The 13834-nt window shown below is 40.8% G+C and overlaps 1 protein-coding gene across 11 annotated transcripts in view; it reads left to right on the forward strand.

Annotated features, from left to right (window-relative positions):
• The window catches only part of PLCB1 (phospholipase C beta 1), a 689597-nt gene that overhangs the window by 503771 nt on the left and 171992 nt on the right, over nt 1–13834 (forward strand). For all 11 annotated transcript variants that reach the window (XR_009762119.1, XR_009762120.1, XM_061622530.1 and 8 more), the window contains 4 exons: nt 1434–1518; nt 2854–3031; nt 7421–7491; nt 9689–9785. Coding sequence is in view for 9 of the 11 variants with exons in the window: in XM_061622530.1 (XP_061478514.1) it covers nt 1434–1518; nt 2854–3031; nt 7421–7491; nt 9689–9785 (431 nt within the window). In the remaining 2 variants the exon portion in view is untranslated. The remainder of the gene's footprint in view (nt 1–1433; nt 1519–2853; nt 3032–7420; nt 7492–9688; nt 9786–13834) is intronic.

Raw genomic sequence — 13834 nt, forward strand, 5'->3', positions numbered from 1 at the left:
TAAAGATTAAGCAGGCAGTTCTATGTCCAGTCATAGCACTATGGCTTTTAGTGCTAAGATTGGAAATTTTAAAAATCCTTGTGCCTGCTCTTTGGAGCAGCTCTCTAAAGAGCAGGCCGAGCACTATATCTCCCAATCAGATCAGAAAATAAAGCTCTGGGGGCTCACAGGCTGCTTCCTGTGGCTTGGTTTGCAGTGGGCTAGCCCACTCTAACTTAGAACGTGTGAATAGGTTTCCTCCAAATAACAGGCATGTTTGATAAATCGTCGTCATCGTTGAAATGCCTGAATAAGAAAATGGAACAAACACAAAACAGGGCTATTGGAACAAAATATCCATCCTTTGGGATCCATGTCAATCTTTTGGAGAAACATTTGGTGAAAATGTAGGGGCAAAATGTATTGGAAAATAGATATATTGAACGGCTAAAATGAATTATTGTTACTTTGAACCCTTTTTGGAAACCTATAATAAAAGAGCCTGGAGACAAAAAGCAAACCAGATTATTGGGGGTTCTAGTATTCTTTCTAGAGCTCAGAAATAATGGCTCATCTGCTCAAATTAATTTGAAATAAGTTCAGTGTCTAATAAAACACTTTCTCACCCACAAGTGAGAAACCATAATTGAAGCTGCCTCTTCCTGGAGCTTTTCTGATTATATAGAGGTTCTGAATGTTATTTGATCTGCAGATGAGCAAATTAATGCAGTTTTAACATTTGCTGTCAGTCAAAAATTGCATTTAATGTGCAACCTGCAGCACGCACAATATTGCCAGAAAGATTTGTGTAGTTAAAATGCATATATATTTAAATTATATTTTCATTTTGATCATGTCTGCCAATGATTGCTATGGTTTTTCATTTAATATTGCTGATACTCCAACAACTGTTGCAAAGCATTCAGGTAGCCTCAGGAAACAAATGGCAAGTACTGGGAATTTGGGAGGAAAACGCAACATTTTTATTCTATGCTTACTTTCTATTCTTGACCTTGAATAGCAATGTAAAACAGAGAAAATGCTGAATCCTAAGACAGGAATCACAAACCTTCATGTAAACTAAACATACAGGAGTGGAATAGTGAATAAAGATATTTTTGTTTATCAGCGTTCAACTGTCACATTCATTTTCTGTATTTTCTTAACCATAAATTATTGCTTGTCTATGTGGGGCAGATTCACTTTTTTCCATTTGTCACTGTAGATGACTGAGAACCTTTATTGTGTTGTATAATGTAAAATGTCTATGATAAGAGCTGTTGCAGAAGTCAGAATAACAGTATAATGACTCAAGATCAGTGAGAACAATTTAGGATGATAGGATCAAAAAATTATAGCTCTTCATCTAGTTAAAGGATATTATATTTTCCATTACTGGCACTTCCAGTGTTTTGAATAAACCTCATTAATTTTCCATTTTCTTCCCTTTTCAGCCCTAAGCAGCAGGCAAAAATGGCAGAATATTGCAGATTAATATTTGGTGATGCTTTGCTGATGGAGCCACTGGAAAAATACCCAGTAAGTTGGGTATTTTTGTTTGTCTGACAAAAAAAGATCAAAAGTATTGATTTACAATTCGAGTTTTCTGTTTCTTTCTTTTTCATGTACCACCTCTAAATAGACTCTACTTTGTTTTATGTTATATAGTGAATGCCTAAGGCTGCTTTGATGATATGCTAGTTTAATAGCATCTGTAATAATGCTATGAAGGGTAATTATTTAAAACAAATGCAGTATGCTTTTACAGAAAAAAACTGTGTATTTACACAGATTTGTAAAATAACCAACTCTACAATAGTTTTTCTGCCTCTTGGATTCTTTCCCAAAAATTCAAATCATTCAGTCTTGGAAAGGAAGACAGAAGCTTCCAAGATCTGTTGGAGGGTTCATTCAGGTGGTTATAATATCTCAGTGACCGCTTGAGAAAATTAGTTTGGCAGCACCCCTTGTCCACCCCAACTTAATCACCAAAAGCCCAGCAAATAATGCAATGTACTTTGCAAAATGTTTGGCAAGGATGCCTAAGTATAGTTTGAAAAACTTTTTCCCCCAGTTGGGTAGCTTTGTACCACGAGTGGAATAAAACATTATAAAACCAAGAGAATAATGGCATCAGCAAATGTGTTCCCTATACTATCATGCTAAAGAAATTAAACACATACTTATGAAGTCAACTCTGACTCCATGGGCTGCTACAGACCCCTTCCCTACAGGGCATCATAGCACAGAAACAATGTGTAACACAAGGAAGGCACATTCTTGCCAAGTGAGATGGTAGTGGCTTCATCATGTCTGGCTGCCACATATTTGGTGGTGGTGGGTAATATCTAAACTTGGTGCTTAAATATCCTGAATAAGGTAATGATACTCAGACAACTGAGAATATTCTTTCCTGTACAGATATACACAAATTACCCCATAGGTGAAGTTCTTCCTCTATGGAAATATTTCCCCAAGTAGATGTTTTTCTGACTTGGACACAGGGAGCCTCCCAAAGTCAAGAAACATTGAACATGAACATCCCAGGCTGTAACTAAAAATAGGGGACAAATCAAGTGGCAGAGCTCTGTCTAGCCCCAGGCAAACAAATGGGATCTGGATTGGCAGAAGGAAGAGGCAGGGCCGTATGGATACAAGATGTGGTTTAATACTCCTAAGAAAGAAATGTGAGTGAACCTCAGAAAGGGCAAAATATTATATTTCTGCATTTCAGGTAGGCATCATCAATATGTGGGCATGGGCTTCATTCTACTACTACTAGAAGATGGGAAGGAGTAAGGGAACCTAATGTAGGGGGAGGTAAATGGTGCTTAAAGGGACACCCTTACTACTAATGTCCCTTTCTTTATCAAGCTTGAACGTGGTGTTCCTCTTCCAAGCCCAGCAGACCTTATGTACAAAATTCTGGTGAAGAATAAAAAGAAGTCCCATAAATCTTCAGATGGCAGTGGGAAGAAAAAATTGTCTGAACAAGCTTCAAATGCATGCAGTGATGCATCCAGTGGATTCGAGCCCTCTTCTCCTGGAGCCGGTAAACAATCCTCTTTCCATTAATATGTTGTAAAAATAGTTACAATCACTTTTAATCATATGGGGCTGTGTTCAATGAAGTTATCTCGTTAGCGCAAGGACTTCTGTGTGATGGGACTTCCTCTCCCCCCCTTTTCCCTGCACCCCCCCAAATATTTTAAGGGTTTCCCCCCAATGCTGCAGAACAGATTTGGAGGAGAGGCACATGGTGAACACAGGGAGCAGAGAGAGAGGAATTCCCATTGCGCAGACGGAATACTTCGCGCTAATGGAATGGCTTCCTTAGATGCAGCCCATAGCAACACAATGTCCTAAGTAGGATGCAGACGCAAGTCACAAGTTCTGATGGTCATAGCTATCCCCGACTTATTCAAAAGTATATACTACTGCTATCTTGTTGAGCAGGAATGCCTAACTTCTGTACTGTAGGAAACCACCCTGTTTTCCAGACAGTAGTCTGGTGGAGAGATTTGTATTTTGTCATCCTCTGTGTGAAAGCCTCTCAAATGGTTGTGTTAATAAAGGAGGTGCCATTTATGACTCGTCATTTAGAATCATATGCAATTAGACACAGCATTATATCCAAATTTCTGTGTTTACACATTATGTTACATAGAAAATGAAAGAGGGACATTACATATTAGAATATCTCTTTGTTGTGACTTAAAAACATATTTTTTTTAATCTTTTCATGCAAAACTCTGGACATACTTTGAATTTCACAATTAAAATTTGAGAGGGCTAGAAATTTTGCTTCGGGGTCTGGATCATCATTCCACAGCATGCCAGATGACCATCTCTAATGGTTACTTCAGTATTGCTCAGCCCAAGCCTAGACTTCTGTCCTGAGTGAGGCAAGCCTCATGATTTCTGTCTGCCCTACGCCAATGTGTCTTAACTCCTTGCAAGTCTGTTTCTATCACAGCAGTATTCTTCTTTTAATGTCATACATGTCATTCTTTTATTTTTTTTCTCACCTGTTAGAATCGATTCAGAAGCTTGTCCAGAAATGCTGTCTTTTAGCATCAGTGCCAGGACTCAGTACTGAGTCACCCCCCATATCACAAGATCAATGTCAATTTCCATGGCTGAAGTCTGTGGTAGCACATCTATCCCCCAGAAGGATAGTCTCATTATTTCAAGGCATAATACAGGTCTTGGAAGAGTTCGTTTCCTTTGTTTCATGATCAAACACTTCCTGCGAAAGTTAATTTGGTTTCTTTCTGTCTCATAACACTCCTCTTCAAAAAGAGAAGGAAAGGCATGCTTTTCAACAACCTTGCTTAAAAAAAACTGGAGAACTGAAGTGTGATGGACAAGAAAAGGCTGCACTCAAAATTTCCCTGTATGTGATAGACGATGTTGTCACAAGTATTCCATGCTGTTCATTTGTTCTGGCCAGCACTTCATCCCACCTGAGAAATAGGTCCTTTATTCTGTAGAAGGATATGTAGCTGCTGACTGCATGTTGTCTGTTCAACAATGTTGTATGAGTAACCAACTTTGAGAAGTGGTGGCCCTCTTTTTCTTTTCTTTTTTAACAGGACAGTTATTTAAAAAGTTGCATTGCTCAATCTAAGTGGTGTGCACTGGAGTTTTCACTTTGTAGTGAACTTTTGTTTTTAGGTGTTAGGTGACTTGATTCTGGGCGCTTCAGCTTTGGTTTTAGGAAGGGCACAAAGCTCAGTAGTATGCAATACAAGAAAGAACAGAAGCAATAAAAATACAGTTAAAAATCCATACAAATTTTGCAATTTCCCACATTTGGGGAAATCATGGGTCAGCACACCTGGATGAGCCTCACCCTAGAAAAATACAACTAAAAATCCATATGAATATTTAATGCAGTGGGTGTGCTGTCTCCTGTTTTCACCCACAAATCCACAGGCGTTATGTGGACCGCCTGAATGAAGCTTGCAGACCACTGGTGGGCCATGGACCACAGTCTGACAACCCCTGATGTGGATAATATTGGACTAGATAGATCAATACTCTGCTCTTATAAGATGGTGGCTTTACATTATTTTTGTTCTTTCAGCTAGCACATATATGATGCAGTCCTAACTTCGGTCCAGAAGAAGTAGTAGGGATATCATTATGATTAGTAGAAGTAGTACACCTAAAATAGCTATGCACTATTAAAAAAAAAATAGGTGCCTGCCACAAGCTTACAACCTAATGTTGAAAACATGTTTTGATTATTACTGCGTGTTTCCTCTGCATCTGATACTAAATTGTAGGCAGGACAGTCAGTCTAGTTCTTCTTTTCCGCCCTTTCATTCTTTTTTTGTAATTTCCCTCATCAGAGCACGCCAGGGGGAAGAAGCATGCCAATGAACAGTCCCCCCCAGATTTGATTAGCGCTTCTTCCAAGTAGTCTTTCAGTGAAGTTGTGGAGCTGTGCCAGGTCTAGGAGAGATTCCTGAAGGGTGACATTTTGACAACCTCCTTGCTTTTCACATTAACAATCTACTCCCTGAATATGATTTTCCAACCATTGTACAAAGGTTTTAAAACACAGTTCGTCCATGATATTAAAATGAAGCTATGATTTTGGCAACAGCCTCAACTATGGGTTCTGAATTTCTTATGCAAATGTGCATCTTTTGTGCTCCTTAGCAACAGTTGCATGTGTAGTGCATGCAGAGGCAAGGAATATCGATGCAGCAAGTGCACATGAACCACAGGGACCTAGTGGAGCAAGAAGGACAACAGGCCACAAAGAACACTGGCCCTGACTGTAAATGATAAGAACTTGTTAAGCTTTCCAGCTATACATCGTGTTCTGTGTCGGTTCTTCAGCCAGTGATTCCTTTCTGCCTCTTTTTCCTACTGTCAGCAGCACTGACCCCGACTGCAAATTATAAGAACTTGTTAAGCTTTCCATCAATACATCATGTTCTCTGATGGTTTTTTAGTCAATGGTTTGCATCTACATCTCCCCTCCCCACTATAATTATGAATGAATTCCTGTTCAGTTGGGAAAGCTGAACTAGAGTTGGGTCAACATCTTTGGCGCAATTCCTTTTTTAACTTTTGCAGGGACTAATTGTCAGGGTTTAGCTCTGTCCAGACCTGATACCTGGGGTCACTTTGGAAAAGGAATATAGAGAGGAGAATCTCCCTGTCCCCAGCAGATCTCTGCACTGCCAGCAACCCTGAGGAGCTGTCAAATCCAGAGAACCCTGTTCCTGGAGTGAAAGTCTCTATGCCAGTTGCCTGGGTTCCTGGTTGACACTTGGACCCTCACCTCCCTGTTCTCCCTATCTGGGGCACTGGAGCAGACAGAAGATGGTGAGCCAGGCAGGAGCTTCAGGACCACCAGCAAAGTTCTCCACTAGCTGCACATGAGGCTACTCAAGAGGACAGGGAAGCACAAGTAAATGCTTGCCCAGATCAGGGCCTGGCTGACAGTCAGGAATGGGTGAAGCCTCCAGCTCATATACAAGCCGTAGCTCATGAGAGCTTTGCACTGGAGCTTGGAGTTCTATGCTGGTTCAGTGCTGAATCAACATCTCTCTCTGAACTCCAAGCTCCAGTGCAAAGCCCTCATGAGCTACGGGCATGGACAGTGAAGGGTGAAAAGCAAAATTGGGAAAGGGGCAGGTGTAATGTCTCTGTATTTCACAAGAGGGGGTGTCGTTGTACTCCATAGGTTAAAGTACCCAAGAGTTTTCCTTTGCTTCTTTTTGTAACATAAAGAAAATCTTGTCAGGCTCTAGTCACAAGACTTCCTGACTTTTTCCTCTGCCAGATCTGGCAAAGGAAAAGAAACTATGTATATTCCTCACATTGTCATGTTTTTTTAAAACGAACTAGCTAACTAACTAACTCAGGGGAGGGATTTGGATTGGGACCATAGCACTCTCCCCTCCCCAGCCAGAAACCAAATCCTCTCCCCACCACCAGTGTGGCAATTACACTTGAGGGGGGGATCCCATTGGATTAGGCTTTAAAACAAAACACTTTGCGACTTCTGTCTATAAAAAACACTAAATCCACTCCACTGGGGGAATTTCTTTGAAATTTCTCCTACCTGCTCCCTGCTTGAAAGCCACCAGAAAGTAACCCCAGGTTCATTGAGGGGGTGACAGTTGTACTGTGAAAAGGAGTGGGAATCTTAACCCACCATAAATATAAACATTGCTAAATAGCATAATGATGTTACTATTTGTTCACTAATGTGTTGAAGGGGAAATCTTTGCTACTTGGCTCACAGATAATTGCTTTGAAAAATAATTCACTACACCAAGATACACCTTGAGCTTATAGTACTGTCATTGCATTTGAATGAAGTGAAGCCATTTTGGTAACAATAGTGGTTAATATTCGTGAATATTGGGAGGGGCTAACTACATTGAGCCTTCTCTTTTCAATTAAAATGTTGCAGGGGAAGCAGAGATTGAGAGCGATGATGATGATGATGATGATGATGACTGCAAAAAATCATCAATGGATGAAGTAAGAAATGAAGTACAAGTTGTCCTGGTGTGACTTTGAAAGCATGTTTATATACTTGTCCACATGACACAGGATTGTACTGCCATCTTGTGGATAAAATGTAAATGTACTGCCTTCAAGTCGATTCTGACTTATGGCAACCCTATGAATAGGGTTTTCATGAGGCTGGGAGGCAGTGACTGGCCCAAGGTCACCCAGTGAGCTTCATGGCTATGTGGGGATTCGAACCCTGGCCTGTCAAACTTTGCTAAAGAGATCCACAGTTTGGGATGTCCTTCTTTGAGGCATATGGGATCCTCAGTTCCCCTATGACTGCACACTTTGAATTGTATGACTATACTAAAAGGTTTATCTGCTGCTGAGTTTCTGTGTGATAGGCAACATTTATGGGACCTTGAGTTCAAATGATACTGGTTATCACATGAAAGTATTGTGCCTAAACTAGCCTTGTAGAGGTGGCTGGAAGGATGAAATGCTCATATGACAGCAAGGCTGCAGAAATGATACTGACCAAATTGCATAGGAAATGTGGCATTTATTATACTACTCTTCTGAGTATCTACTTGATTAAAAATAGTGCTGTGCAGATGTTCACCCAGTTTGTTTTTCAGTGTGGAAGTAGTGGGGGGAGGGCTATAATGCCCTCCCACCGTATGTTTTTGCAGCCATTGTTTTTCCTGTCTGCTGCTGCTTTGGTGTCATTTTCTCCCCACTCTCTCCTTTCTTGAATGGTCCCAACCAATCAAATCTCACTGGATATAGAAAGATTTGGATGCATGATGACATCACTAAGAGCAAATTAAGAATTTAAAGTTTTATTCTCAGTGAAGAATGAGGACATTTTTTTTGCATTGGATTGCCTTCAGTCTAAATGGGCAAATGCGTTCACCACTTCCCTTTCAACTCAATCCCTCAAAAACTGCAGAAAGTGGGATGCTTTCTGCTTCTGTCATTTTCTCAGAAAGAGTACACCATACCCCATTTCCAGCTCAGCCATGTCTAAAACCAGAAAGTTTATCCATTTTTTTAAAGTTGAAAGTTACCGTCACATGAACCTTTTTTTAAAAAAAAAATGTAAACCAGTATAAAAGTTTTAAACTGGAAAGGTTTGATGATTTCAAAGTGTGTCTCTGAGAGAAATGGATACCTGCAGTTCAGATTCTCTTTGTCCTTATAGCATTTTCATAGATAAAGCAATTTGCTGATAGTTTGTGTCTGTCACTCATTAGAGCACTAAAGGCTGCTGGGAGACTTCATCCTTCTCCTCCCTGAAGGAATACAATGACAAGGAGAAGGCATGGCATTGGCCAGAGAATAAGCAGCTGAAGGGACCTTGCTCTCTCTCTTCCCTGCTCCCTTTTCCTGCCAGAAAGAATTTCACCTGCCATTTCCCCCAAACAAGAAAAGGGACAAACTGTTAATCTAAACTGACAGTTGCTGTGTGTGACAGCAGTAGCAAGGACACGCTGGCCTCTGTTACCGACTAGAGGTCCACAGACTCTTTGATAGTTGTTCCTTCTCCACCCCAGCAACCCCCCAGCAACAGAAGATAAGTCTGGCTGGCCCCACCTGGATGCAAACGCCTGTTAACAACTCACCTATTTGTCCTGGTGTTGTCAAACTGTTTTCTACCTTTTTCCTCTGCTCTCCTTCACTTGTGTGTCTGGCCTTGAGCCGTTTATACAACTGAGTACCTGAGCTTTAATTAAATTCACCAACCACCCAGCATGCTTTAACTTGAATTCCTGCATTGAGCAGGGAGTTGGACTCAATGGCCTTTTAGGTGATGGCCTTCTAGAGATAAATCATGCCTGATAAAGCAGGATAAAACAATAAATAGAATAAATAGCTGGCTTACATGTTTTTCCATATCATTGTAACTTTAGAGATGTTAGAAGGCTTGAAAGTGTTGCCATGCTACTGGATATTGTGGCACAGAAATGCATAGTAGACGACAGCTCCATCACATTCTACTCCCATACAGATTCAGTACACCTGGATTTTGAGTGGATTTTTAGGGTGGAATTCAATGCTAGCCCTTCTCTGAGTAGACCTATTAATAGAAATGACTAACAGGCTCATTAATTTCAGTGGCTCTGCTCTGAGTAGGACTTAGCTGAGTACAATCTATAGTATATTACTGAAAAATTTAAGAAGGCCTTAAAGAGATTGTTGATGTTGTCTGTCTTCCTTCTAGGGGACAGCTGGTAGTGAGGCCATGGCTACTGAGGAAATGTCAAACTTGGTGAATTACATACAGCCTGTTAAGTATGAGTCATTTGAGACATCTAAAAGTGAGTATGAAAAGTACTGGCATAATTTTCTTCTAACGTTCTGTTTAGGGTTGACTGTGTGTTAGCTTATGAAATCAGTAGCATCAGTCCTTCACATATTTCCAGGACACCACAAGTAAGCTGACATCTTAAATAAAAGCTATTCTCTGTGAGTGTAAGAGAATGGGAATTCTGAAGTTACCCAGAGGTGTTCAAGGTAGATGCGTTGGTAATACATTGAGTTGTGCTTCCCTGTCCCTGAACAGTGGAGGCTTTGGGGTCTTCCCATGTTTATTTACAAATGTACAGGTTGAGCAGGAATAAGTAGGATGCAGAAATAAGGACATGGACAATACTAGATTGAAAGCATTATTAGCTCAGGACTTCAAAATCTGAGTCAGTGTTTAGCAGAGCAAAAATCTGTTTCTCTTAGCTCTTTATGATCAGACAAAACTGGTCTCAACAGGTCTACATATCTGTGTGTGTGCATTTTGCAAGGTCTGAGAAGAATTGAGTGGTTTCCTCTGTCTACACTGAAAGGTATCTACATTTATACCAGTATACAAAGACACATCATAACCTGTGAAACTATGAAGGTTGCCATATTTATTATGACCCACTGATGGCTTTTCATCAATGGGCTCATAGCTCATAAATAGAGCCCCTTAAAAGAAGTCTCTTGATTTACTCTGTAACAGGCAGAACTGGGAGAGGAATTAGGTAGGAGAAGGCATGGCTACCTTTCCTGTTACAGAGCCGCTAAAGATAGTTTGGCAGCCCTGTTTTAAAATATGTTTAGATCAACCTGAGAATGTTTTTGTTTGGGAGTGTTTCCTATGCTTGGGAGGAATGTGTGCAGAAGGAAGTTATGGATTTGGATCATCTGAGATTCAGTTCTGTGATTTTGGTTTATCTTATATTGGCAGAAAACAATGGAACCAAAATCACAGAATCCAGTCTCACATTATTCAAATCCACCAACTGCCTCTACACAGGTATGAATTACATATCTGATTAGTCCCTATAGGTATTATATACATAGAATCTACTTAGATTCTGTTTCTAATCTGCTTTGAAAGCTGGTCGCTCTTTCATGGTCTATGCTTAAATATCCTGAGATTACAATAAGAGACCAAAGTGTTTGCAGAAAGCATCAATCATTATGCCAGTATAAGGATTTGCAGGGTAGATTTAGTGACCCAGCCCTTCAGATCAGCAGCTGCTTCATTCTCATTGATAACAAGGTACAACAAGTTGCTCAGTAGGGTCACGGTGCAAACCCTGAGCCAGATCATCTATGCAGCTGCCCAGATTGTTACAGCAACCAAGTAAAGAAGAACCAGTTTTGGATTTTGAAATGCTGTATTAGCAATGGTTGGGAACAGGCTTGCATTTCTAAGCAAATGTCACAACATTTTTGAAAGGAATCAGAGAATTATGTTTGATTTCTGCAAGGGCAATGCAGCCAACTGTGGTTCTGAAACTTAACAGTCTGGTAACATACCAACTGTGCCGCCCTGGGCTCTTGCTGAGAGGAAGGGCGGGATATAAATAAATAAATAAATAAAATTGTTCCATTACCTAAGCATTTGCTTAATATGGTGGCATTTGCTTAATATAGTTGCTGCCTGTGGAGGAAAGCAGAATTTGGTCTCTTGGTAGAAAATTAGGCTGACTTTAACATTTGAATCAATAATATTCATTAGGAACAAAAAATGGCTCATATCAGTGTGCCCTTAAGTTGAAAGGAATGGGAATGTAAAAGGTTAATGGCACAATCAAAGTTAAGCACTTTCAAATCCCATTGATCTAAACAGGAAAGATTTGAATACGTGCTTAACTCTTCCTCTCAAATCAATGAAAACTGAATTGTGTTGGGATTGTGCCCAAGTTTCTAAATGTATCATTGTGCTAGAAACAAGATTTTTGTTGTTTTGCAAAACACTTTCATTTATGTGAGTAACATGAAAACAGGAATGAAAAACTCATATTCTTGCGTATATTACATTGTTTTTCCTTCGTCATTAATTGTTTTATTAGAAACTAATGGTCCATATTCATGATTGCCTGCTGCTTGTTGCTGAAGTGGCCTTGCTGGAAATGCACTTTGCAGCATATTGAGCAAAGAAGCTGATACCTTTTCCTTACTAAGAGCAGAACCCCCATTGAGTGACCCTATCCTGTTTCACTTCGTTTTGACCGGCAGACAATTCTGACTTCTGCTGCTGCCCTTTAAAGGGAAGTCTGTAGCATTTGAATTACAATCCTGAATCTTAAATATGTTTTAATAGGTACTGTGGATACAGCAATTAAAAAATCCAGATCTACATCCAACTTTTCCATTTAGCAATCTCGACCTTTGATGCCTGCTGGGTGCTCTGCTTGCAATCCCAAAAGATGTTTACACTAGACATAATCTGGTAATTATTGGACATAGGTGGCAATGATTAAAGAAGCTATTTATACTCTGACATCATTGTGATGTCAGGTGATTGATAGATGAGCATTTCCTGTCAAACCTGGCTCATGAGGGGTAAAGAAGATAACAATCTGGTCTGCCGGACTAGAAAGAGTCCCCACACCGGATGTCAACCAATCTGCAGAATCTGTCTTTTATGACGAAGGAGCATAATTGCACCTGGTACGCAACCAATTGTCTAACCACATATCTTGTTCTGGCTAAGGAAAGCCAGCAATGCAGCTTCCCAGTTTCAAGGATTCTGCAGTCTTCAGGCAACACTTGGCAGTACTACAAATTAGCTTACTATCTTTATTAAAATATTTCTGAATGATGGTTGGCCAATCCTATGACCTTTCCTTTCTCCTTTACAAGTGATTTTATGTTATTGACCCTGTTACTGGTCAAGAACTATGAACAGCTGGGTTGTAGAGAAAGGGTACACTGAGAAATTTCTTGGCATTTTGTTTGGTTTTCATTATATTTTTAAATTAATGAAAAATGTAATGAAATAATAAATTGAGGACTCTGGCTGAGGTCCAGAGTTGTGAACTCAAGGCTGTGTCATAGCTGACAATGCAAAATGCTGATCAGCAATCACACAAATTTTTGGAGTGTACCTCCAGTCTTGATGACCATATATAGAAAACTGGCAGAATGACTGTGACATCTGCTGCTGTTTGAATAGACCTAGGGCAGAATCTAACTCGTTGGAGGCTGGTGGAAACGGAGCGAACGGAAGGGGCCACCATATCCAACCTCTGTTCAGGAGGCTCTGGAAGGGGAGGATGCTGGCTGAGCTGGAAAGGATTGGCAGAAGGAAACAAAATGCATGTTTCCTTCCATCACCCCTTGTCCCAGTGTATCAACTGCCAGGATGGAGGGCCACAGGACCAAGCCAAATGGGCTCAGGATGCGGCACAAGTCCCCTTCTCAGTTCCACCCCTGACCCCCCCAAACACCCCTTTTTCATCCTTCCACTGGCTCCGCTTGCACTGATCTTGGCCGTGTTTGGATGACAATGAAGTCCCCCAGCTGTGCTGTGGCTGTGCTGCAGCTGTGTAGCGGCTGAACCCAAGGATGACTTCTGCTGGCAGAGCCAGGTGGCGCCAACACCGTTCTTCCTCCACTGCAGCTACGCTGCATCCTGAAGCCCCTCAACCTGCCTCAACTACCAGGAGGATTGTGCACGTAGTGTAATATTCATATTCACCCCATGTGAATTTAACATGGGATTATCCAAGTGAAAGTGAAAGGCAGGCAACAAGGAACATGGGGACAGAGTGAGCCCATAGACCAGGGGCAGGAAACCTCTGGCTCTCCAGCTGTTGGCCCTCCAATCAGCCCAACCAGCATGTCCATGGTCAGAGATGACAGGAGTTGTAGACCAATAACACCTGGAGGGCCACCGGTTCCCTATTCCTGCCATAGAGCAATAATGGAGTAGGACAGAGGTGTGCATTTACTTATTTATTTTTTAAATATCTATCCTGCCCTTCCTCCCAGAGGAGTACAGGCTGGTAAACAACAAAACAATGCAATTTAAATATAAAATAAATAAAAACCGTTTGTGCATTTTCAACAGTGATCCCCATTACTCATTTCCCTTTCA

Source organism: Rhineura floridana, chromosome 4 (assembly GCF_030035675.1).
Source record: "Rhineura floridana isolate rRhiFlo1 chromosome 4, rRhiFlo1.hap2, whole genome shotgun sequence".
Classification (NCBI taxonomy): Eukaryota; Metazoa; Chordata; class Lepidosauria; order Squamata; family Rhineuridae; genus Rhineura; species Rhineura floridana.